General features: G+C 45.8%; 1 protein-coding gene across 1 annotated transcript; it reads right to left on the reverse strand.

The window, feature by feature from the left end:
- LOC144487480 (pancreatic secretory granule membrane major glycoprotein GP2-like) lies at positions 1–26,017 on the reverse strand. The gene is made up of 4 exons (XM_078205573.1): positions 25,973–26,017; positions 5,289–5,433; positions 327–403; positions 1–233 (listed from the first exon to the last, which is right to left on the reverse strand). The coding sequence occupies exons 1-4, from the start codon at positions 26,004–26,006 to the stop codon at positions 1–3; spliced, it is 489 nt and encodes a 162-aa protein (XP_078061699.1). The 5' UTR covers positions 26,007–26,017.
- Positions 26,018–26,755: the final 738 nt, after the last annotated feature.

The raw sequence follows: 26,755 nt of genomic DNA on the forward strand, positions 1-26,755 counted from the left end.
TCAGTTGAGCTGCTGAGCTGGTACATCCCAGAGTTTTCTCTTTACATCATTTCCAAACACCAATGTACCTGTGCAGTAAGCGAGGGAACAGACAGGTGGCTTCTTCAACTCATAAACAAAGAAATTGGAGCAGCGTTTGATCTTTATTTCTTGGTGCCAGCGACAGGTGTTTCCACTCCAGTGAAAACAAACTGTCCTCTTTACTATCCCTTCACGCAGACTGGGATGAGATCCTGAAATGAGGAATAGAAAGATTGAAAAGTGTCTCCAGTGTGAATTGTGTTGGACAGTCAATGTCAATCTGATGTAACAGAGTCTGAAATTACCTCTTAACCAGCCTGTGGCGTGTGTGGAGCAACGTCTTACTGGAACAACAGTCTCAGGAATGGTCGAACTACCAGGACTGAAAGGACAATCACACAGTTCATCGCTGTACTGATGCAATCCAAATAAAAAGAGGCTGCAAATACTCAGCTGGTCAGGCAGCCTCTGCGGCGAGAAACAGAATAACGTTACCCTTTGTGACGAACCATCTTCAGAGCAGAGGAGTTATCACAACACCAAACATTAACTCTGTTTATTTCCAGAGATGCTGGCTGACCTGCTGTATATTTCCAGCATTTTATTTTTGTTATTTCATTATTTTAAGGAAGAGGTGTGTGAAATATTAAATGAGATTAGCTCAGTGAGGGAGGAAATATGAAGATGTTTACCATCCTTGAAAGTGGATATGTCCCCAGGCAGAGACAATTCATACCGGAGGCTGCTGAGGAAAGCAAGGGAAGATGTAACAAAGACACAAAGCATCTTCACCCATCAACTGTGCCTATAGATGTGGAGCTGGAAAAGTAATGACATTGATTAAGAGACAGCCGGAGTAATTACAGAGCATTCAGCCTCATGTCTGTGGTGGGAAAATAATGGGAAATAATTCTGTGAAATAATAGAAATCATCATTTGGGAAGGTTTAAATAAATTTGAGTCAGAATGGATTTGTTCAAATAAGTCAAGTCTCAATAACTTGATTACATTGATTGGCAAAGTAACATGGAGAGTTGATGAGTGTAACATATATGATATAGTCCACAAGGGTTTTAGCAAGAGCTTTGACAAGGTCAAACAAGACTCACTCGTCAGGAAATTGGAAGGAGAGTTGGATGCCAATTGTCTCAATGTCAGAAGCAAAGGGTTGTGGGTAGTGTGGTTATTGAGATTGGAAGGTTATTCCCAGTGGAATTCCAGAGGGATCTGTACTGAGTTCCTTGTGTTCTTGTGGTAGTGTCAATGAAATGGAATTAAAAGTTGGGGACATGAATAAGATGTCTGCAGCAGAGATGAAAATCGTTCATGCGCTTGATAGTGAGGAAGAAAGCTGTAAACAGCAGGAAGATATCGATGGATTGGTCAGGTGGGTAGATGTGTGAGCAATAGAACTCAATGTGGAGAAGTGTGAGGGAATGGGTTTTGGGAGGACAAACACTGGATGGAGAACACACAATGAATGGTGGATATTGAGGTGAGTGGTGGAGCAGAGGGATCTTGGAGTATATGTCTATTGATTGCTGATGATAGCGCGACAGGAAAATAAGGTGCTCAAGATGATGCTGTAGAGATTTTTCTTTATTGATCAAGGACACGATTAGAAGAGGAAGGAGGTGTTTCTCTAATTGTATAAAACAATTGTTAGAGCACAAATAGAGTACAGTGTACAGTTCTGGTCACCACATCACCAAAAGAGTCTGGTAGAGACAATTGATGAGGATGGCCGGCACGGTGGCACAGTGGTTAGCACTGCTGCCTCACAGTGGCAGGGACCCGGGTTCGATTCCCGGCTTGGGTCACTGTCTGTGTGGAGTTTGCACATTCTCCCCATGTCTGCGTGGGTTTCCTCCGGGTGCTCCAGTTTCCTCCAGGGGCAATAGCCAATATAAGTGCATGGGGTTGTGGGGATGTGGCCTAGTGTGACTGTGGTTGGTGCAGACTCGATGGGCCAAATGGCCTTCTTCCACACTGTGGGATTCTATGAGATGTTGGAACATTTTATTCAGGAGGGGAGATTTCATTCTGACATATAACATCAGGAGGTATCTGGATTGAGTGGATTAGGAAGAATCGGTTTTCATTTGCAGAGAGGTCAATGTCCAGGGAGCAAAGATTGAGAATAATTGTGGGAACATTGAGTGGGGGGCGCTGAGGAGGAGTATTTCCACACACCGAGTGGTGTGAACCTCACAGAGCTAGAAGGTGGCACTCTGCTTTTTCAACCAGTATGGATACAATGGATCGAATGGCCTCGTACTGCACCCTGAATTTTAACATGTTTAAACATATTGCCACCCATCCCAGCAAGTCACTTTCCTCTCAGTCACAGAATCGAAAAATGAAACAGTGCAGAAGAGGCCCTTCAGCCCGTCAAGTCTGCATTGATACGTGAGAATCCCCTGACCTTCATACCTAATTCTGGTTACCACCTCTTGGCCCGTAGCCTTGAATGTTATGGCATACCAAGTGCTCATCCAGGTACTTTTGAAAGGATGTGAGGCAACCTGACTCTACCACCCACCAAGGCAGCACATTCCACACCATCACCACCCTCTGGGTAAAATCATTTTCCCTCACATCCATCCTAAGTTTCCTGCCTCTCACCTTGAACTTGGGCCCGTGTGACTGACCCTTCAACTAAGGGGAACAGCTTCTCCCTATTCACTCTGTTCATGTCTCTCAGAATCTTGTACACTTCGATCAGCTCGCCCCTCAGCCTTCTCTGCTCCAGTGAGAACAACCCAAGCCTCTCCAACCTCTCTTCATAACTTAACAGTTCTATCCCAGGCAGCATCCTAGTGGATGGATAATGTGGTGACGAGAACTGCACACAGGACTCTAGCTGTGGCCTCACCAAAGTCCGATACAACTCCAACATAACCTCCCTGCTTTTGTAATCTCTGCCTCCAATAATAAAGGCAAGTGTTTCATATGACTTTTTCACCACCCTACTAATTGTGCTTCTTCCTTCGGTGATCTATGTACAAACATGCCAAGGTCCCTTTTTTCCTCAGAGAGTTCTTAGTGTCATGCCATTCATTGAATACTTCCTTGTCAAATTACTCCTTCCAAACTCATACTTTTCAGGGTTAAATTCCATCTGCCCCTGATCTGCCCATTTGACTATCCCATCTATATCTTCCTGGACCCAACACATTCATATATATAATTAACACCCGACCAATCTTTGTGTCATCTGAAAACTTACTCATCCAGCCCCTCAACATAGTCATTGGTGCCATTAATATAAATGACAAATAATATCAGACCCAGCACAGATCTCTGTGGTACGTGACTAGACGCTGGCTTCCAGTCACAAAAGTAACCTTCTGTCATCACCCTCTGTCTACAACAACTAAGCCAATTTTTAATCCTCATTAAGTTACTCTGTATCCCATGTTCATTTGCCTTCTTTATAAGACTCCTATGTGAGACCTTTTCAAAGGCTTTCACACTTGGAATACTGTGTACAGTTCTGGTCACTCTGTTAGAAAAATATAATATTAAATTATATGGAGAGCGTACAGTGTACAGAAAAGAGTTACCAGGATGTTGCCTAGTATGGAGCATATTAGCTATGAGGAGAGGTTGGAGAAACTTGGTTTGTACTCACTGGAACGATAGAGGTTGAGGGGCGACCTGATAGAAGTCTACAAGGTTATGAGGGTCATGGATAGAGTAGATAGTCAGAAGCTTTTTCCCAGGGTGGAAGAGTCATTTACTTGGGGAGTATAGGTTTAAGGTGCGAGGGGCAAAGTTTAAAGGAGATGTATGAGGCATGTTTTTAACACAGAGGGTGGTGCGTGCCTGGAACTCGCTGCCGGGGCAGGTAGTGGAAGCAGATATGGTCGTGACTTTTAAGGGGCGTCTTGACAAATACATGAATAGGATGGGAATGGAGGGATAAGAAGGGTAGGGGGTTTTAGTTCAGCATGGTTGGTGCAGGTTTGGAGGGCCGAAGGGCTTGTTCCTGTGCTGTAATTCTCTGGAGTGTTGGAGGCTTAGGGGTGATCTTATAGAAGTCAATAAAATAATGAGGGGCATAGATCAGCTTGAACGTCAATATTTTTTCCCAAAGGTAGGGGAGTCTAAAACTAGAGGGCATAGGTTTAAGGGAGAGGGTAGAGATACAGAAGTGTCCAGAGGGGCAATTCTTTCACACAGAGGGTGGTCAGTATCTAGAACAAGCTGCCAGATGCGGTAGTAGTAGAGGCGGGTACAATTTTGTCTTTTAAAAAGCGTTTAGACAGTTACATGTATAAGATGGGTCTATAGGGATATGGGCCAAACGTGGGAAAGTGGGACTAGCTTAGGGGTTACAAAAATTTGGGCGGCACGGTAGCACAGTGGTTAGCACTGCTGCTTCACAGCTCCAGGGTCCCAGGTTCGATTCCCGGCTCGGGTCACTGTCTGTGTGGAGTTTGCACATTCTCCTCGTGTCTGCGTGGGTTTCCTCTGGGTGCTCCGGTTTCCTCCCACAGTCCAAAGATGTGCGGGTTAGGTTGATTGGCCAGGTTCAAAATTGCCCCTTAGAGTCCTGAGATGCGTAGGTTAGAGGGATTAGCAAGTAAATATGTGGGGATAGGGCCTGGGTGGGATTGTGGTCGGTGCAGACTCGATGGGCCGAATGGCCTCCTTCTGCACTGTAGGGTTTCTATGATTTCTATGATTTCTATAAAAAGGGCAGCATGGTTAAGTTGGGCCAAAGGGCCTGTTTCCATGCTGTAAACTTCTATGACTCTGACTCCACAAAACTGGTCACCTCCTAAAAAAAATCAATGAAATTTGTTAGGCATGACCTCCCTCCGATAAAGCCATGCTGACCTAACCTCTCCAAGTGGAAATAGATGCTGTCCTTCAGAATTTCCTCCAATGGATTACCTACCACTGATGTGAAACTCACTGGTCTGTCGTTTATGATGTCTTATGTCTACAACCCTTCTGAAACAGCAGAACCACATTATCTGTCGTCTGAGCCCCTGCAATCTACTTCCTCGCCTTCCACAGCAGCTTGGGACACAATTCATCTGGAGCTGGAGATTTGTCCGATTTGGAGCCTGCAAACAGCTCCAATACCTTGTTCTTTCCTGTGTCACACCTCAGTGTCTCTCTCCCAATATTCCCCATGCTTCACTCTGTAGAATGCGCATCTTCCCTTTCCCAGTATTCCCTTTGCTCTGAATGATGATCCCAGTCTCTTTGCTGTTTCATTGACGGGTTTAACAGAGATTTCCCCTGGATCTTACCTTTTGAATCTGTACCATCCAAGAACAAGACTCTGATCACATTGAACCGAATCAGAACACAGATTCCCCACACAGTTTGTGCTCCTCCATGGCTGGTTCAGAACTCTGTGTTTTACACACGGGTCGAAGGATTTGGAGACTGCAGCTAAATAACAGCAAGATGTTTATTGTTAACAAAAAATTTCAGAAATGTTACACACTGGCTCGTCTCCATGGAGACATTTAAAATCCTCCATTTCAGCCATTTCTCTGATATCAAATCCTTGAAATGTCAGCTGGAAACTTTGCTCCTTTTTGAAACCAGTTTTCACTGCAATTCCCAGCTCAGTGAAACATCAGACTTTGTATTTTAAAATATTTATTCTTTCAGCCTGGAAATCGCCACTGAATTTCACACCCAGGTTGAAAACGTTTCCAGGGAGTGACCTGGAGCAGAGTCAACACTGTCGTCACTGTGTGTAATAAGATGATGCTCAGTTACATCTGGTGATGATCAGATCCAGCTGGTGACAATGTTCTCTACTTGTGACATGGTTTGTTCTGAAAGAACGTGTTAATTGTACAAAGCAGCAAAACTGAAGTAGTCTCTGCCTATTCTCATTTCTCTCTCCTTGATCATAACATCTGAGGCAGGAGGACCTCATGTTTGAGTTAAAGGGTGAATGTCAAGAACACGTTCTGAACTATTTGTGGGAGAATCTATTATTGAGTTCCTTGTATTGGAGCCTACACCTTGCTCACATATTCTCTCTGAACCCTTCCCCTGCCAGATGAAGGTGTAATCCTAGGAATCATAGAAACCCTGCAGAGCAGAAGGAGGCCTTTCGGCCCATCGAGTCTGCACCCACTGCAATCCCACCCAGAATCTATCCTCACAACTCCACACATTTACCCCGCCAATCCCTTGAACCTACACATCCAGAGACACTGCAGGACAATTTAGCATGGCCAATCAACCTAACCCGGACATATTTGGACTGTGGGAGGAAACCGGAGCACCTGGAGGAAACCCAAGCAGACACAGGGAGAATGTGCAAGCTTCAAACAGACATTCACCCAAGCCGGGAATCGAACCCAGGTCCCTGGAGCTGTGAGGCAGCAGTGCTAACCATTGTGCCACCGTTCCGCCCATGTTTTCCTTTCCATGATCCACTCTGGCTGAGCCGGGTCTCTCCTAGGGAAGATACCTCAATGTTCAGCCTATCAATTTCCATGTCCATCATGTTTGCATTATGGGCAATGATTAGCAAGCTACAAATTGTCTATCAGTCCTGTGATCCTGACGTTTGCATTGCCTATCGAAGAGTTGGCATTTTTTTTTTCAATTGTTTTTTTTTCCTGGCGCAATGGAATTCCATCCATTTGTTGAGCAGAGACTAAGCTCTAAGTGCCCATTGAAACAGGTAGACTGTGCCTTGCTAGTCAGTGACTGCCTAACCTGAGGTAGGTGCTGGTTGACCATTGGGGCACGATGGTCTCTCCCACAACCAGAGACAGCCCATAGCACTGTATCATAGAAATCATAGAAACCCTACAGTGCAGAAGGAGGCCATTCGGCCCATCGAGTCTGCACCGACCACAATCCCACCCAGGCCCTACCCCCACATATTTTACCCGCTAATCCCTCTAACCTACGCATCTTAGGATTCTAAGGGGCAATTTTTTTTAACCTGGCCAATCAACCTAACCCGCACATCTTTGGACTGTGGGAGGAAACCGGAGCACCCGGAGGAAACCCACGCAGACACGAGGAGAATGTGCAAACTCCACACAGACAGTGACCTGAGCCGGGAAATAAAACAAGTGGAGCCTTGGAGACCATGTCGAACTTCAAGAAAAGTTTTTATTCCACATGCATGAGGGAGAGATGAATTCGGGCCTGAAATCCCAGGCGGCTGCGAGTTCCCTCTGCTCATTGTAGATTCATACAGGCTATTATACTTTTCCGAGTTGCAAATTTTTATATTATCGTACTAATTCCTCAAGTTGGATACATGTATTTGTCAAGACGCCCCTTAAAAGTCACTATCGTATCTGCTTCCACTGCCTCCCCTGGCAGTGACTTCCAGGCACTCACCACCCTCTGTGTAAACAACTTGCTTCATACATCTCCTTTAAACCTTGCCCCTCGCAGCTTAAACCTATACCCCCAAGTAAATGACTCTTTCACCCTGGGAAAAAGCTTCTGACTATCTACTCTGTCCATGCCCCTCATAATTTTGTAGACCTCTATCAGTTTGCCCCTCAACCTCCATCGTTCCAGTGAGAACAAACCAAGTTTCTCCAACCTCTCCTCATAGCTAATGTCCTCCATACCAGGGCAACATCCTGGTAACAGAAAAGTACATTGTACGCTCTCCATATAATTTAATCTCATCATGCAAATACATTGTTCAGTTCATCCCTGCTAATCATCTCTCTGGACACTTCCTGTTTACCCGATTATAATGTCAAAGTGTTGTGTTTGCCCAACCGATCTACAATGATGTGTTAATTGCTCCCCCACTCTGCTCGGTGATCGTGTTTACCAGAAGACTATGATCTCCCTAGACAGTATGGAGCCTGGCTGTCTCAATGCCGGTTCTCCCACTGTCGTGATAACTCAGAAAGATCTTCTGCGCATTACAATTGTAAGGAGTAGGTAACATATATTAATCATTATCTGTCAGCGGAGCAGACCTCCAGCTGTCTGTGTTAACCCTTTTCTTCCCTCTGGTGAGGCCTGGCTCTCTGGGCTTGCTCTATGTACCCTGCATGTATTACACTGAAACTAAATAAAATATGAACGGACACATAAATTAAAATATAAAAGAAACGATCCCTGATATTGCCCTGCAACAAGAACCCATTCACTCTGCCAATCGAGTTGGCCTTATCACTCATCGCCGCTGTCCCAATGTTATGTCCGCCTTCTGCAGCAAAACTGGAAAGCCCACAAGACTGGGCAACATTTTTGAAAAGCCTGGGCTGCCTGAATATCCTGGTTATGCCCAACGGAATGCCATGAACTGTGTGTGGCATTAGCTTGCTTGCAGCCATTGCTGGAAGGATGATACATTCAGATATCTGTCTGCCACTGAGTTTTGTTGATGTGGAGATGCCGGCGTTGGACTGGGGTAAACACAGTAACCCTGTTTGAGAGCAGATTTCCACTCCATCTGATGAAACAGCAGCGCTCCGAAAGCTGGTGGCTTTTGCTACCAAATAAACCTGTTGGACTTTAACCTGGTGTTGTTAAAACTGTTACTGAGTTTTGTTGGCACGGTTTTACTCCCTTAGCCTACAACTCTCCCACAGTATGCTCAAGGCAGTGGAGCTAACCACCCAAAGCTGGGAGGTTGGCTCATGAGTATCAGGATGTGTCCATATGCCGGTGACCTCGTGTCCTGGGGCCTGAGGCTCCTTCGGGTTCCTCTGAAGATTTAACCTGGGGCTGTTTCCATATGTCACCATGAGGAGACACAGCTGAGGATCTGCCAATGAAGAGGCTGTGTACTGACACAGAGAGATTTATACATTTGACTCCCGCTCTTTCACATTGCTACTAGCCAATGGTCTGGGCTGAGAATGAGAATCAAAGTAGCACACAAAAATGGGAAACATCTCCACGCTATTCAGCCACACACTAGACACATGAATCAGCTGTGCACACACTGACACTAATCCCCTTGCATTATCCATTCCTATTCAGACTCTGACTCCTCTTTTCCCATCCTACCTTTCTTTTCCAGATGTATTCTGGAATATTTATATCCTGACCTTGGCCACGATGGAACCATGGGGCAGAATTGGATGTTGCCCCGTTGGTGGCTTTCCAGGAGATGAGTGACTGCCTGTAGAATTCCGCAAATGTCCTTCCCACTGGGCTGTCGTCCACCCCATCTCTCCTCAATTTTACAGTGGGATAAGCAAAGTCGAGGCCATTCCACCCACCCTCACTCCTATTCAGTTCCCTAAGTGGCCAATCAATGATTACTTAAGGACCATTTCCCAGCCAGTGGCAATGTTCAGGCTGGTGGGTGGAGTTCAAGGTCATGCATGGGGGGAAGAGGGAAGTGGGGAGGGGGTGAGACAGCTTGTTCAGCCCTCGGGTGAGAAAAGTGGGGGACCTTATTTCAACATCAGGTGACACCCTCACAGGGTCCGTCCCCAGTTGGTGTTCTCTCCACCAGCTTCTCCTCCAACATCATAGAATCCCTACAGTGCAGAAGGAGGCCATTCGGTCCATCATGCCTGCATTGACAACCATCCCACCCAGGCCCGAACCCCATAACCCCATGTATTTACCCTGCTAGTCTCCCTGACACTAAGGGGCAATTTAGCATGGCCAATCCATCTAATTCGCACATTTTTGGACCATGGGAAGAAGATGGATCACTGGGGAGAATGTACAAACTCCACACATACAGTGACCCGAGGCTGGAATTGAACCCGGGTCCCTGGCGCTGTGAGGCAGCAGTGCTAACCACTCTGCCACCATGCAACATCCCCACCACCTGTGCCCACCCCTCAGGTTTCAGTTCTTCTTCCAGCCCTGAGACACATTACCTACTCCTGGACTCCCAGGATTCAGTGTGGGGTCAACTTAGAATTCCAGCTCTGTGCCCCACAGCTTCAGGTGCTGCTGGGATTAGAGAGCTGCCGACCAATGAAATGAGCGCTCAGCCCTCTGAGGGGGGCGGATGCCCCATCTCAAGCCAATGAACTCTCCCTGTGGAGATCAGAGCCATTTCTCTCAATTGGTGCCATTATTATTTTCTTATTGTGAATCTTTTGAACAATCGACATTGAGGTTTCTAATGATCTTTTCATTATTATTCACGGAGACAGTTTTAGTTTTGAACTCTCAGCGGGTAACTTTATGGCTTCGCTTAATCTGAGACTGGAAAATCCTGCCCGACGTCAACGGACATTTCCATTGTCCTCTTCGATTCCATGGCAGGTGGGGTGGTAAAATTCCGGTGCCCAACTCTGCCCCTCCCACTCTGCCCTTCAATTCTGCCTCTTGAACTCTGGCCCTTGAACCCAGCCTCTCCCACTCTGCCTCTCCCACTCTGCCCCTCACACTCTGCCCCTCACACTCTGCCCCTCACACTCTGCCCCTCACACTCTGCCCCTCACACTTGGCCCCTCACACTCTGCCCTCACACTCTGCTCCTCACACTCTGCCCCTCCCACTCTGCCACTTGAACCCAGCCCCGCCCACTCTGCCCCTCCCACTCTGCCACTTGAACCCAGCCCCTCCCACTTTACCCCGCCTTTACTCAAATCTCTACATCCTGCATTTTCCCTTCCTCCACTCCCTCACCTTCCTCCAATCTCTCGCTTCCCTCCAATCCCTCACCTTTCTCCACCCATAGAATCGTAGAATCATAGAATCCCTACAGTGCAGAAGGAGGCCATTTGACCCACCTAGTCTGCACTGACCACAATCCCACCCAGGCCCTATTCCCATAACCCCACATATTTACCCTGTTAATCCCCTGACACTAGGGGTCAACTTAGCATGGCCAATCCAGTGAACCCGCGCATCTGTGGGAGGAAAATGAAGAAAACCCACACAAAAGCGGGGAGAAGGTGCAGACTCTGCACAGTGACACGAGGCCGGAATTGAACCTGGGACCCTGGCACTGTAAAGCAGCAGTGCTAACCACTATGCTATTGTGCTGCCCCACTCACCTCCCTCCATCCCCATGCCCTCCTCCACCCACTCACCTCCCTCCACCCCCTCGCCTCACTCTACTCACTTGCCTCCTTCCAATCCAATGATTGAGGGTGATTTAGTGGTTTGGATCAGGAATTGGCTTGCTGTAAGAAAACAGAGGGTGGTGGTTGATGGGAAATATTCATCCTGGAGTTCAGTTACTAGTGGTGTACCGCAAGGATCTGTTTTGGGCCACTGCTGTTTGTCATTTTTATTAATGACCTGGATGAGGGCGTGGAAGGATGGATTAGCAAATTTGCGGATGACACTAAAGTCGGTGGAGTTGTGGACAGTGCAGAGGGAAGTGGCAGGTTACAGAGGGACATAGGTAAGCTGCAGAGCTGGGCTGAGAGGTGGCAAATGGAGTTTAATGCGGAAAAGTGTGAAGTGATTCACTTTGGAAGGAGTAACAGGAATACAGAGTACTGGGCTAATGGTAAGATACTTGGTGGTGTGGATGAACAGAGAGATCTCGGTGTCCATGTGCATAGATCCCTGAAAGTTGGCACCCAGGTTGTTAAGAAGGCATACGGAGTGTTAGCTTTTATTGGTAGAGGGATTGAGTTTCGGAGCCAGGAGGTCATGCTGCAACTGTACAAAACTCTGGTGCGGCCGCATTTGGAGCATTGTGTACAGTTCTGGTCGCCGTATTATAGGAAAGATGTGGAAGTGTTGGAAAGGGTGCAGAGGAGATTTACCAGGATGTTGCCTGGTATGGTGGGAAAATCGTATGAGGAAAGGCTGAGGGGCTTGAGGTTGTTTTCGTTAGAGAGAAGAAGGTTAAGAGGTGACTTAATAGAGGCATACAAGATGATCAGAGGATTAGATAGGGTGGAAATTGAGAGCCTTTTTCCTCGGATGGTGATGGCTAACACGAGGGGACATAGCTTTAAATTGAGGGGTGAGAGATATAGGACAGATATTCGAGGTAGGTTCTTTACTCAGAGAGTAGTAAGGGCGTGGAATGCCCTGCCTGCAGCAGTAGTGGACTCATCAACATTAAGAGCATTCAAATGGTTATTGGATAAACATATGGATGATATTGGAATAGTGTAGATTAGAGGGGCTTTAGATTGGTTCCACTGGTCGGCGCAACATCGAGGGCCGAAGGGCCTGTACTGCGCTGTAATGTTCTATGTTCTATGTTCTAATCCATCGTCTCCCTCCAATCTCTCACCTCCCTCCACTGCCTCACCCAGTGTCTTGTTTTTTTAAAGACTAATGCATCAGTTGTAGGTTTTGGCAGGACTGTAGCCCCCAGCCATGCTAAAGGTGCAGCTCCCTACCCCTGGGCACTTGATGCCCACACCACCCTGAGGCACAAATCTGTCACACTCTGTGCCAGATTGGCATGTTGTTCAGGTAACAATCAACAGATAACAACCTTTCTAGCGTTTCAGAGCACAAATGCCTCCATACAGAACCAATCTCCAAGTATCCTTGGTTCCCAAAAAAACCACAATAACTGGATCCTCCCCCTCCCACTCCAGATTCCTCTCTGGCCATGGGGAGAAACATAAAAGTATAGTGTAGGAATAGAGATGTTTTACTGCAATTGTATAGGACATTGGTGAGGCCACACCTGGAATATTGTGCGTAATTTTGGTCTCCTTATCTGAGGAAGGATGTCCTGGCTATAGAGGGAACTCAGGGTTCTCTTGATGCTAACTTGCAGGTTGAGTTTGTAGTTAGGAAGGCAAATGCAATGTTAACATTCATTTTAAGAGGACGAGAACACAAAAGCAGGGGCTTGAAGTTTTATAAGGCTCCGGTCAGACCACATTTGGAATTATGTGAGCAATTTTGAGACCCGCACCTAAGGAAGGATGTGCTGGCCTTGGAGAGAATCCAGGGTAGTTTCACGAGAATGATCCCAGGAATGAAAAGCTTGATGCTTGAGAACTCTGGAACTGTACTCGATGGAGTTCAGAAGGATGAGGGGGGATCTCATTAAAACTTACAGGATACTGAAAGGCCTGGATAGAATGGACGTGGGGAAGATGTTTCCACTAGTAGGAGATACTAGGATCCAAGGGCACAGCTTCAGAGTAAAGGAACAACCCTTTAGAACCGAGATGAGGAGGAATTTCTTCAGCCAGACGGTGGTGAATGTGTGGAATTCTTTGCCACAGAAGGCTATGGAGGCCAGTTCATTGAGTGTATTGAAGGCTGAGATACATAGGTCCTTGATTGGTAAGGGGATCAAAAGTTACAGGCAAAAGGCGGGAGAATGAGATTGAGAAAGATATCAGCTATGATTGAATGGCGGAACAGGCTCGATGGGCTCAATGGCCTCATTCTGCTCCTATAATTTATGGAATGCAGCGAAGGTTTACCAGGATGATTCCTGGGATGGCAGGTCTGTCATATGAGGAGAGACAAAGCCTGTTAGGATTCTATGCACTGGTGTTTAGAAGAGTGAGGGGATCCCATAGAAACTTATAAAACTCTAACAGGGTCAGACAGGGTAGATTCAGAAAGAATGTTCCTGATGGTGGGGGAGTCCAGAACTAGGGGTCATAATTTTAGGATAAGGGGGAAACCTTTTAGAACTGAGTTGAGGAGAAATTTCTTCACCCAGAGGGTGGTGAATGTATGGAATTCACTCCCACAGAATGTAGTTGAGGCCAAACCGTTGTCTGATTTGAAGAAGAAACTAGATATAGCTCTTGGGGCTAAAGAGATCAAGGGATGTGGGGGGAAGAAGGGGATCAGGATATTGAATTTGATGATCAGTGTAGAATGATATAAAATAAAGGGCGATTGCCAGGCAGTGTGAGGGTTTTTGTTTAATCAACTTAGATGTAGATTCACTTTAAATCAATGGGGAGCAAGTTTGTTCGTAATTGTAATTACTAACAAGTCTCCTGGCCCTGCTGGAATGCATCCCAGTGTATTAAAAGAGATGGCAAGGAAATACCAAATGCACGAGTGGTAATTTACCAAAATTTGCTGGACTCTGGAGTGGTCCCCACAGATTTTAAAACAGCAAATGTGGCGCCACTGTTTAAAAAAGGAGGTTGACAAAAGGCGGGTAACTATAGGCCAGTTAGCTTAACTTCTGTAGCAGGGAAAATGCTTGAATCTTTCATCAAGGAAGAAATAGCGAGACATCTGGATATAAATTGTCCCATTGGTAAGACGTAGCATGGGTTCATGAAGGGAAGGTCATGTTTGACTAATTTGGTGGAATTCCTTGAGAACATTACATGTGCAGTGGACAATGGGGAACTTGCGGATGTGGTGTATCTGAATTTCCAGAAGGCATTTGACAAGGTGCCGTACCAAAGACTGCTGCACAAGATAAAGGTGCACGGTGTTACGTGTAATGTATTAGCATGGATAGAGAATTGGTTAACTAACAGAAAGCAAAGAGTGAGGCTCAATGAGTGTTTTTCTGGTTGGCGATCAGTGACTAGTGGTGTGCCTCAGGGATCAGTGTTGGGACCGCAATTGTTTACGACTTACATAGATGATTTGGAATTGGGGACCAAGTGTGGTCTGTCAAAATTCGCAGATGACACTAAGATGAGTGGCAGAGCAAAGTGTGCAGAGGGCGCTGAAAGTCTGCAAAGGGATAGAGATAGTCTAAGTGAGTGGGCGAGGGTCTGGCAGATGGAGTACAATGTTGGTAAATGTGAGGTCATCCATTTTGGTAGGAATAACAGCAAAATGAACTATTATTTAAATGATAACAAATTGCAGCATGCTGCTGTGCAGAGGGACCTGGGTGTCCTTGTGCAAAAATCACAAGGAGTTGGTTTGCAGGTGCAGCAGCTAACTAAGAAGGCAAATGGAACTTTGTCCTTCATTGCACAGATCCTTGAAAGTGACGTCACACAGGTGGAGAAGGTGGTGAAGAAGGCATATGGCATGCTTGCCTTTATAGGACGGGGCATAGAGTATAAAAGTTGGGGTCTGATGTTGCAGATGTATAGAACGTTGGTTTGGCCGCATCTGGAATACTGCGTCCAGTTCTGGTCGCCACACTACCAGAAGGACGTGGAGGCTTTGGAGAGAGTACAGAGGAGGTTTACCAGGATGTTGCCTGGTATGGAGGGGCTTAGTTACGAGGAGAGATTGGGTAAACTGGGGTTGTTCTCCCTGGAAAGACGGAGGATGAGGGGAGACTTAATAGAGGTGTATAAAATTATGAAAGGCATAGATAGGGTGAACGGTGGGAAGCTTTTCCCCAGGTCGGTGGTGACGTTCACGAGGGGTCATAGGTTCAAGGTGAAGGGGGGGAGGTTTAACACAGATATCAGACAGACATATTTTACACAGAGGGTGGTGGGGGCCTGGAATGCGCTGCCAGGCAAGGTGGTGGAGGCGGACACACTGGGAACGTTTAAGACTTATCTAGACAGCCATATGAACGGAGTGGGGATGGAGGGATACAAAAGAATGGTCTAGTTTGGACCAGGGAGCGGCGCGGGCTTGGAGGGCCGAAGGGCCTGTTCCTGTGCTGTATTGTTCTTTGTTCTTTGTTCTTTGTTCTTGCTCGAGGGATGGAGTTTAAAAACAGTGAGGTTATGTTGCAGCTGTATAACACAGAACATAGAAAAGATACAGCACAAACAGGCCCTTCGGCCCACAAGTTGCGCCGAACATGTCCCTACCTACTAGGCTTACCTATAACCCTCTATGTTACGAACGTCCATGAACCTATCCAAACGTCTCTTAAAAAACCCCATCGAATTCGCCTCCACCACCACTACCGGCAGCCGATTCCACGCACCCACCACCCTCTGAGTGAAAAACTTACCCCTAACATCTCCTTTGTACCTATTCACCAGCACCTTAAACCTGTGATCTCTTGTGGCAACCATATCAGCCCTGGGTAAAGGCCTCTGAGAATCCACTCTATCAATACCTCTCAACATCTTATACACCTCTATCAAGTCACCTGTCATCCTTCGCTTCTCCAAGGAGAAAAGATCTAGCTCTCTCAACCTATCCTCATAAGGCATGCCACTTAATCCAGGCAATATCCTTGTAAATCTCCTCTGCACCCTTCCTATTGCTTCCACATCCTTTCTGTGATGAGGCGACCAGAACTGGGCACAGTACTCCAGGTGGGGTCTGACCAGGGTCCTATACAGCTGCAGCATTATCTCCCGATTTCTAAACACAATTCCTCTATTGATGAAGACCAGTATTCCATACGCCTTCTTAACCACAGCCTCTACCTGCGACGCTGCTTTGAGCGTCCTATGAACCCGGACCCCAAGATCCTTCTGATCTTCCACACTGCCAAGTGTCTTACCCTTAATATTATATTCTTTCACCCTATTCGACCTGCCAAAATGAACCACCACACACTTATCTGGGTTGAAGTCCATCTGCCACTTCTCCGCTCAGTCTTGCATCTTATCTATGTCTCGTTGCAACTGCTGACATCCCTCTACACTATTCACAACCCCACCAACCTTCGTGTCATCAGCAAACTTGCCAACCCATCCTTCCACTTCCTCATCCAGGTCACTTATAAAAATCACAAAGAGCAAGGGTCCCAGAACAGATCCCTGGTGCACTCCACTGGTGACTGACCTCCATGCTGAAAAAGACCCATCTACAACCACTCTTTGCCTTCTGTGGGCAAGACAGTTCTGAATCCACAAGGCAATGTCCCCTTGTATCCCATGCCCATTCACTTTCTGCATAAGCCTTGCATGGGGCACCTTATCAAACGTCTTGCTGAAATCCATATAAACTACATCTACTGCTCTTCCCTCATCTATGTGTCTAGTTACATCTTTAAAAAATTCAATTAGGCTCGTAAGGCATGATCTGCCTCGGACAAAGCCATGCTGGCTATTTCTGATCACACTATTCCTCTCCAGATGTTCATAAATCTTTCCCATCTTATCTTCTTGCTCCTAACATACTTGTAGAATGCCTTGGGGTTTTCCTTTATCCTGTCTGCCAAGGCCTTCTCATGACCCCTTCTTGCTCTTCTAATTTCCCTCTTAAGTTCCTTCCTACTAGTCGTATACTCATCTAGATTTCTAACAGTACCTAGTTCCCTGAACCTTTTGTAGGTTTTTCTAAGGTGCTGGTGAGGCCACACCTGGAGTACTGTGTACAGTTTTGGTCTCCTTACTTGAGAAAGGCTATACTAGCACTGGAGGGGATGCAGAGGAGATTCACTAGGTTGATTCCGGAGTTGAGAGGGTTGGCTTATGAAGAGAGACTGAGTACAAAGAACAAAGAAAATTACAGCACAGGAAGGCCCTTCGGCCCTCCAAGCCTTCACCGACCATGCTGCCTGACTGAACTAAAACCCTTCCGGGGACCATATCCCTCTAAACCCATCTATTCATGTACTTGTCAAGACGCCCCTTAAAAGTCACTGCCGTATCCGCTTCCACTACCTCCCCGGCAATGAGTTCTAGGCACCCACTACTCCCTGTGTAAAAGATCTGCCTTGTACATCTCCTTTAAACCTTGCCCCTCACACCTTAAACCTATGCCCCCTAGTAATTGACTCTTCCACCCTGGGGAAAAGGGAGTAGATGAGTGACAAAGATGATTGATGAGGGTAGGGCAATGGATGTTGTCTACATGGACTTCAGGAAGGCCTTTGACAAAGTCCCTCATGGCAGACTGGTGCAGAAGGTGAAATCGCATGGGATCAGAGGTGAGCTGGCAAGATGGATACAAAACTGGCTTGGTCAAAGAAGACAGAGGGTAGAAGTGGAAAGGGTGCATTTCTGAATGGAGGGCTGTGACAAGTGTCGTTGCTCAGGGATCAGTACTGAGACCTTTGCTGTTTGTAATATATACAAATGATTTGGAGGAAAATGTAACTGGTTTGATTCGTAAGTTTGTGGACGACACAAGGATTGGTGGATTTGCGAATAGCGATGAGGACCATCAGAGGATACAACAGGATATAGATCGGTTGGAGACTTGAGCGGAGAGATGGCAGATGGAGTTTAATCCGGACAAATGTGAGGCAATGCATTTTGGAAGGCCTAATACAGATAGGAAATATATAGTAAATGGCAGAACCCTTAAGAGTATTGATAGGCAAAGAGATCTGGATGTACAGGTACACAGGTCACTGACAGTGGCAATGCAGGTGGAGAAGTTAGTCAAGAAGGCATACGGCATGCTTGCCTTCATTGGCCAGGGCATTGAGTTTAAAAATTGGCAAGTCATGTTGCAGCTTTATAGAACCTTAGTTAGGCCGCACTTAGAATATAGTGTTCAATTCTGGTCGCCACACTACCAGAAGGATGTGGAGGCTTTGGAGAGGGTGCAGAAAAGATATACCAGGATGTTGTCTGGTATGGAGGGCATTAGCTATGAGGAGAGGTTGGAGAAACTTGGTTTGTTCTCAATGGAACGACGGAGGTTGAGGGGTGACTGATAGAAGTCTACAAGATTATGAGAGGCTTGGACAGAGTGGATAGTCAGAAGCTTTTTCCCAGGGTGGAAGAGTCAATTACTAGGGAGCACAGATTTAAGGTGCAAAGGACAGGGTTGAAAGGAGATGTACGAGGCATATTTTTTACACAGAGGGTGGTGGGTGCCTGGAACTCATTGCAGGGGGAGGTAGTGGAAGCGGATACAGTAGTGACTTTTAAGGGGCATCTGGACAAATACATGAATAGAATGGAATAGAGAGACAAATACATGAATAGGATGGGAATAGGGGGTAGGGGGTTTTAGTTAAGTCTGGCAGCATGGTTGGTGCAGGCTTGGAGGGCTGAAGGGCCATTTCCTGTGCTGTAATTTTCTTTGTTCTTTGTAGACTGGGGCTATACTCACTGGAATTCAGAAGAATGAGGGGAGACCTTATAGAAACATATAAGATTATGAAGGGAATAGATAAGATAGAAGCAGGGAAGTTGTTTCCACTGGTGGGTGAAACTAGAACTAGGGGCATAGCTTCAAAATAAGGGGGAGCAGATTTAGGACTGAGTTGAGGAGGAACTCCTTCACACAAAGGGTTGTGAATCTGTGGAATTCCCTGCCCAGTGAAGCAGTTGAGGCTACCTCATTGAATGTTTTTAAGGCAAGGATAGGGAAGGATAAGGCAAGGATGTTTTTAAAGCAAGGATGGGCGGCAGGGTAGCACAGTGGTTAGCACTGCTGCTTCACAGGTCCAGGGACCTGAGTTCTATTCCCGGCTTGGGTCACTGTCTGTGTGGAGTTTGCACATTCCCCTTGTGTCTGCGTGGGTTTCCTCCGGGTGCTCCGGGTTCCTCCCACAGTCCAAAGATGTGCGGGTTAGGTTGATTGGCCATGCTAAAAATTGCCCTTAGTGTCCTGGGATGCATAGGCCAGAGGGATTAGTGGGTAAATATGTAGGGATATGGGGGTAGGTCCTGTGTGGGATTATGGTTCGCTGCAGACTCGATGGGCCGAATGGCCTTTTTCTGTACTGTAGGGTTTCTATGATTCTATAAATAATTTTTTGAACAGTAAAGGAATTACAGAAAAACAGTAAAGGTGAGCGGGCGGGTAAGTGGAGCTGAGTCCACAAAAAGATCAGCCATGATCTTATTGAATGGCGGAGGACACTCGAGGGGCCAGATGGCCTACTCCTGCTCCTAGTTCTTATGTTCTTATGTAATTAGGTGTTTTAAATACTTTGTAGTTTTAAAGGTACATGCAATACCTTTAATTAGTCCACACTTATAAATATATCTTCTATACATTTTTAGAAGTTAAACAAAGGTTGTTTAACTTGTGAACAGTTACAGAGTGCCCTATGATACTAAATAGGAGTTAAATACATTCCTTTAAAGCACTCAACTGTTGGAATCACAAGGCCATAAAGGGCACTTAATTGCCTCACCAGACAACTTATCAGAAACAACTGATGCACGAGTGAGTTTTAATGAAGCGGCCTTCACAGTTTCTAATTAAAACAGAGATTCAGTTAACTTCTCTGACAAGGCCATAAAATACTAAGGCCCCTTTTATCAAGTGAAGGATGCCCATGTGAGACTGTTTTAGTGAAGATGCTTTGAGAGGCTGCTATCAAAATAGAGACATGATGTCTGACTAAGTGACTAAAGGATAGTTCACCAAGGCTTAGAGATGATATATTGGGGTATCCCAAGAGGTATCATGGTCACATAGATCAGGGTTGTTCAGTATTTCATTCTATTGGATCAATACATAATGTATGTCATTTGTAACACTTTTGATTGGATTGTGTCCAGCTGATTGTGAGCTGTAGAATTGTATAAACCAGGATGATTTTCTTGGGGGACTGGTTTTTTTGACCCATTGCGTCAAACCCCCTGCCCTTGCTAGCAAGTAAACTAAAGACAATCTGTCGGTTAAGTATCTTGTGTTAATGTGTGTTTGTGTTGAAGTCAAACTCAGAAGTCAAGATTTCGACATCCGCCATGATCAAAAAGAATGGGGGAGCAGGCTCAAAGGGCCGAATGGTCTACTGCTGCTTCTATGTTTCTATACGAAGTCTTGAACCCCAGCCCTGGACAGACTCAGGATTTTGGCTGCAAAGTCCGGTATCTACGCCCCTGACCATACTGTCTCCTATCATGAAGCTTCTTACTCTCCGTTCACTGGAAATGGCATCCTTCACCTTGATGCCAGGGTCATTCTACTTGCCCACCCTGCTTCTCATCCACACAGGTAACAAGCAGCTTGTACCCAATGGACAGAGTCAGGGGCTGAGGCTCCTCCATCACTATGTGCTCATTCCTCGTCCCTTTCTGACCTGCAGCCACATCGTCCTTTTCCTGACCATGGACCCACTGTTAGCTTCTGATTCCTGGAACAGAGTGTCCAGAGAACTCTTCCCCTTCGCAATGTTTGCAACTCAGACTCCAGCTCAGCAACTCTGAGCACAAGTTGCTTTTTCTGGCTGTCCGTGATTCTGATGTTTTCCACACATTCCCACATGTAGTCATGGACAACACATGTCTGTCTCACGTTACTTGTTGATTTGATAAGTCAAATAGCTAACTAACTGGGGAAACAAATGTTGAGTTATAATCTTATGGTTTAAAGATAAAAGAGCTACTGAAATGAAAAGAAAAAGAATAAAAAGCAGCAGTTTGTTCAGAAGGAAGAATTTCCAAAGTTAGCACCTCAGTCAGCTCCCCGGGCAAACTCTCTGACTTAGATGACTGTGTAAACTCTCTTGATCATCCTCAAATTCAAAATTAAAACTTTCCAAACACCCTTTTCTCTCTTACATATCTGATTCCTTTGTCACATCTCTAAGGTGACACATCTGCAGGTTTTTCGGGAAGATAACAAAATAACACAACTACTTATGTGGAGTGAAAGGGTTAATAATCTCACAAGTTTAAAAATCACACAAGCTGTAAGCTGTATCTCAGTCACAGAGGGGAAGCTATGTGAAAAGCACAGGTCTTAATTAAAGCAGACCCAGATAAGAGTCATGAACCATTGAATTGATGTGCAGCTTCAGCTCATGTTTGCCCATTAGAACAAGGAACAATGGAAAAGAAGGTTTATAGACCATTGGCCAGAGATATAGCTATCATTTCTTGATGATATAACATGCACAAGTTTTAATTGGACACTACACTCTTACGTATGCATGATGTAACCTTAATCAATAACTGCAAGTGGATAGAGATAGCTCCTGTACTTTTATTGGTATTTGCTCATTATTTGTCATTGAATTTGAAACTATAATTGCTTGTGTATTTCTGAATTCTGCACCCTGACTGGTCTGAGAGACTTATTCAGAGTCCTAAAGCACTGGAGTTTCTCAATAGATCATCTTGAAACCACTCCGTGACTTTGTCTGGCTACCTAAGGGGAAATGATAGTTTTAAATATCACAAGAAAAACATAACAGATTGGCAATGGAATGGGGCTTGCTCTGGCCAGAAAAAACTGTGACAACATCTTGGTCCGGTGAGTATGTTCTATATTAACAGCTGGATGCTGTTGTTAACCAATTGTAGTCAATATAAAGAGTGAAATCTGAAGCCAAAGTAAACTGGACCAGACAAAGGGAGTGAAATGGTGAAAGAAAAGGGGGACACCCTAGGGATTTTGTCAAAAGAACCGTGAGGGCGGAATGGTTAACAAGACCATGGGCCACGGCAAAATCCAAGAAGGTGAATGTCAACAAGGAGACGGCTGAAAAGGCAGAACTGGAATTTATTACTGACGAGGGAGGAGAAGCCATAAAAATGCTGGGAGCTTTTTTAAAACAAATCTGAGAAAGACAAGCTCTCTCTTAAATCAAGATTCCTAATGCAGTGCAGGTCGCCACAGCTGCAGAAAAATGTAACCAATATCTGTCCAGAGCAAGGGTGAGTTGGAAACTTGAATTACAGTTATAAAAGTAAGGAAAAGTAAGAGTGCAGAAAAGATTTACTAGGATGCTATCGGGACTTGATGGATTGAGTTATAAGGAGAGGCTGGATAGACTGTGACTTTTTTCTCTGGAGCGTAGGAGGCTGAGGGGTGACCTTATAGAGGTCTATAAAATAATGAGGGGCACAGATAAGGTAGATAGTCAATATCTTTTCCCAAAGGTAGGGGAGTCTAAAACTAGAGGGCATAGGTTTAAGGTGAGAGGGGAGAGATACAAAAGTGTCCAGAGGGGCAGTTTTTTCACACAGAGGGTGGTGAGTGTCTGGAACAAGCTGCCAGAGGTAGTAGTAGAGGCGGGTACAATTTTATCTTTTAAAAAGCATTTAGATAGTTACATGGGTACGATGGGTATAGAGGGATATGGGCCAAATGTGGGCAATTGGGATTAGCTTAGGGGTTTAAAAAAAAGGCGGCATGGACAGGTTGGGCCGAATGGCCTGTTTCCATGCTGTAAACCTCTTTGACTCTATGACACTATGACTTCTGGTTGGTTTACCTGGACATTTGTAAATTTGATAACTTTGGTTTTGAACTCAAGGTTTTTCCATCGAGGGAGATAACATTATGGGTTTTTAATTACAAGAATTTAGAAGGTTAAAAACAGAACCACAAGAATGCTTCTGTAATTCATTGTTGCTTAAAAGTGTGTGCTAAGTTTCTCTGCTTGTGTATAGAACAGTACAGCACAGAACAGGCCCTTCGGTCCACAATATTGTGCCGAGCTTTATCTGAAACCAAGATCAAGCTATCCCACTCCCCATCATCCTGGTGTGCTCCATGTGCCTATCCAATAACCGCTGAAATGTTCCTAAAGTGTCTGACTCCACTATCACTGCAGGCAGTCCATTCCACACCCCAACCACTCTCTGCGTAAAGAACCTACCTCGGACATCCTTCCTATATCTCCCACCATGAACCCTATAGTTATGCCCCCTTGTAATAGCTCCATCCACCCGAGGAAATAGTCTTTGAACATTCACTCCATCTATCCCCTTCATCATTTTATAAACCTCTATAAAGTCTCCCCTCAACCTCCTCCGCTCCAGAGAGAACAGCCCTAGCTCCCTCAAACTTTCCTCATAATACCTACCCTCCAAACCAGGCAGCATCCTGGTAAATCTCCTCTGCACTCTTTCCAGCGCTTCCACATCCTTCTTATAGTGAGGTGACCAGAACTGCACACAATATTCCAAATGTGGTCTCACCAAGGTCCTGTACAGTTGCAGCATAACCCCACGGCTCTTAAACTCCAACCCCCTGTTAATAAAAGCTAACACACTATAGGCCTTCTTCACAGCTCTATCCACTTGAGTGGCAACCTTCAGAGGTCTGTGGATATGGACCCAAGATCTCTCTGTTCCTCCACAGTCTTCAGAACTCTACCTTTGACCCTGTTATCCACATTTAAATTTGTCCTACCAAAATGAATCACCTCACATTTATCAGGGTTAAACTCCATCTGCCATTTTTCAGCCCAGCTCTGCATCCTATCTATGTCTCTTTGCAGTCTACAACAGCCCTCCATCTCATCCACAACACCACCAATCTTGGTGTCATCAGCAAATTTACTGATCCACCCTTCAGCCCCTCCTCTGGGTCATTAATAAAAATGACAAATAGCAGAGGACCAAGCACTGATCCCTATGGCACTCCGCTAGCAACCTGCCTCCAGTCCGAAAATTTTCCATCCACCACCACCCTCTGTCTTCGATCAGATAGCCAGTTACCTATCCAATCGGCCAACTTTCCCTTTATCCCACACCTTATCAAACGCCTTACTAAAATCCATGTATATGACATCAACAGCTCCTACCTTCATCAACACACTTAGTTACCTCCTCAAAAAATTCTATCAAATTTGTGAGGCATGACTTCCCTTCATGAATCCGTGCTGACTATCCCGGATTAATCCGCATCTTTCTAAATGGTCGTAAATCCCATCCCTCAGGACCTTTTCCACCAACTTACCAACCACCGAAGTAAGACTAACCGGCCTATAATTACCAGGGTCATTTCTATTCCCTTTCTTAAACAGAGGAACAACACTCGCCACTCTCCAGTCCTCTGGCACCATCCCCGTGGACAGTGAGGACCCAAAGATCAAAGCCAAAGGCTCTGCAATCTCTTCCCTTGCCTCCCAAAGAATCCTAGGATATATTTCATCAGGCCCAGGGGACTTATCGACCTTCAGTTTATTCAAAACTGCTAATACATCCTCCCTCTGAACATCTACTTCCTCCAGCCTATTAGCCTGTAACACCTTCTCTTCCTGGATGGGTTATATGTTTCAAGCTTTAATGTTTTCCGTATAATTTTGTGACCATATTTTGTGATTTAAGTCAGATTTTTAAAAAAGGAAGTGTAATTGATTAAGTTTATTTTCATAGGTTATGAACCTGAATTCATGTTTCATAGAATCCCTACAGTACAGAAGGAGGCCATTCGGCTCATCGAATCTGCACCGACCACAATCCCACCCAAGCCCCACTCCCGCAACTCCACATATCCACCCTGCCAATTCCCCCCGACACTAGGGTCAATTTAGCATGGCTAATCAATCTAACCTGCACATCTTTGGACTGTGGGAGGAAACCGGAGCACCCGGAGGAAACCCACGCAGACACGGGGAGAACGTGCAGACTCCACACAGACAGTGACCCGAGCCGGAAATTGAACCCAGGTCCCTGGCGCTGGGCGACAGCAGTGCTAACCCACTGTGCCACCGTGCCACCCGTTTCAATGGCCACAAGCATGATTCCAGGATATTTTGAGAAACATCTGGGAATTTAAAACCGGATATAAATTCACTTATGTGAGAACAAGATTTTTAAAATTGTAATCGTTGATTAAAATTTGGGATAGTTGAAATGATCATGACAAACCCTGTGTTGGATTGATCTTGGGTTAGAACCCCTTGTCAGATCGGAAGATTTATTCCTGACACAACTGGCATCACAAAAAGGAAAATTCATGGAATAGATCATAGAATCCCTACAGTGCAGAAGGAGGTCATTTTGCCCATTGAGCCTGCAGTGACCACAATCTCATCCGGGTCCTATTCCCACAACCCCACATATTCACCCTGCTAATCCCCCTGACACTAGGGTCAGTTTAGCATGGCCAATCAACCGAACCCCACACGTCTTTGGACTGTGGGAGGAAACCGGAACACCCAGAGGAGACCCAGACAGGCATGGGGAGAATGTGCAAACTGCACACAGACAGTGACCTAAGCTGGGAATCGAACCCAGGTTCCTGGTGCTGTGAGGCAGCAGGGCTAATCACTGTGTCACCGTGCCATCCAAAAGGACATTTTTTTTCTCACTGCAGCAGGAAACTCTAAAGTTTTTGATAAAATTAATAGGAAAGGCTATTTCATTTTTAAAAATGTTTTCGTGGCATATGGACATCACTGGCTGGCCAGGGTTTAATGCCCATCCTGAGTTTTGGGGGCAGTTGAGAGTCAATTCTAGAATGAGATACTGTGGAACAAAAAGGAGAGATTGAAACCACTCTGCGACTTTGTCTGGCTACTTGAGGGGGACAGTAGTTTTAAATACAACAAGAAAGATATTGTGACAACCCCACAAAATGGATCAACGGGCATACATCATTGAGAATGAATATTACTTACTCAGGTAGCCTAGAATCAGCAACAAAGTCTTCATCGTACTGAGCAATATTCTGCAATGGAAAATAGACAATAAGTATTGGTGAGAATTCCAGAGATATGAAAATCAGAGAGAGTTTTAAATTGTGAGTAGCATTGTCGACATTGAGTTAAGTCTCCCTCTCTCTGGGAGTGGGATTGTAGACATTGTGTTTATCTATCTATATAGAGTGAAGTCTCTCTCTCTGAGAGTGGGGTAGTAGACATTGAAGTTATCTATCTATATTGAGTGAAATCTCCCTCTCTGGGAGTAGGTCTGCTATATATATAGACGTTCACGAGGGGTCATAGGTTCAAGGTGAGCGGGGGGGGAGGTTTAACACGGATATCAGAAGGATGTATTTTACACAGAGGGTGGTGGGGGCCTGGAATGCGCTGCCAGGCAAGGTGGTGGAGGCAGACACACTGGGAATGTTTAACACTTATCTAGATAGCCATATGAACGGAGTGGGAATGGAGGGATACAAAAGAATGGTCTAGTTTGGACCAGGGAGCGGCACGGGCTTGGAGGGCCGAAGGGCCTGTTCCTGTGCTGTATTGTTCTTTGTTCTTTGTACTGCACTGCAATGTTCCATGTTCATTCTCTGGGGGGGGGGGGGGGGGGAAGGGAGGCCAGATCATTCTCTGGGGGGAGTGGGGGAGAGAGGAGGGACGCGGGTAAGCTGTATCTCTGGTGGGGGGAGGGGTGGGGGGGCAGGGGGGTCTGCTGCCACTCTGCAGGCGATCAGTGGGGGGGAAGGGGGCAGG

Source organism: Mustelus asterias, unplaced genomic scaffold (genome assembly GCF_964213995.1).
Source record: "Mustelus asterias unplaced genomic scaffold, sMusAst1.hap1.1 HAP1_SCAFFOLD_831, whole genome shotgun sequence".
NCBI classification, from domain to species: domain Eukaryota; kingdom Metazoa; phylum Chordata; class Chondrichthyes; order Carcharhiniformes; family Triakidae; genus Mustelus; species Mustelus asterias.

Excerpts from the sequence above, each read along its gene's own strand:
- LOC144487480 (XM_078205573.1), bottom strand. The coding sequence starts at position 26,006 with ATGAAGACTTTGTTGCTGATTCTAGGCTACCTGA. Across the intron at positions 5,434-25,972 it reads GCTGATTCTAGGCTACCTGA|CTGCAGTCTCCAAATCCTTC; the intron begins GTAAGTAATATT and ends GCTGTTATTTAG. Across the intron at positions 404-5,288 it reads GGATGGTACAGATTCAAAAG|TCCTGGTAGTTCGACCATTC; the intron begins GTAAGATCCAGG and ends TTGTCCTTTCAG.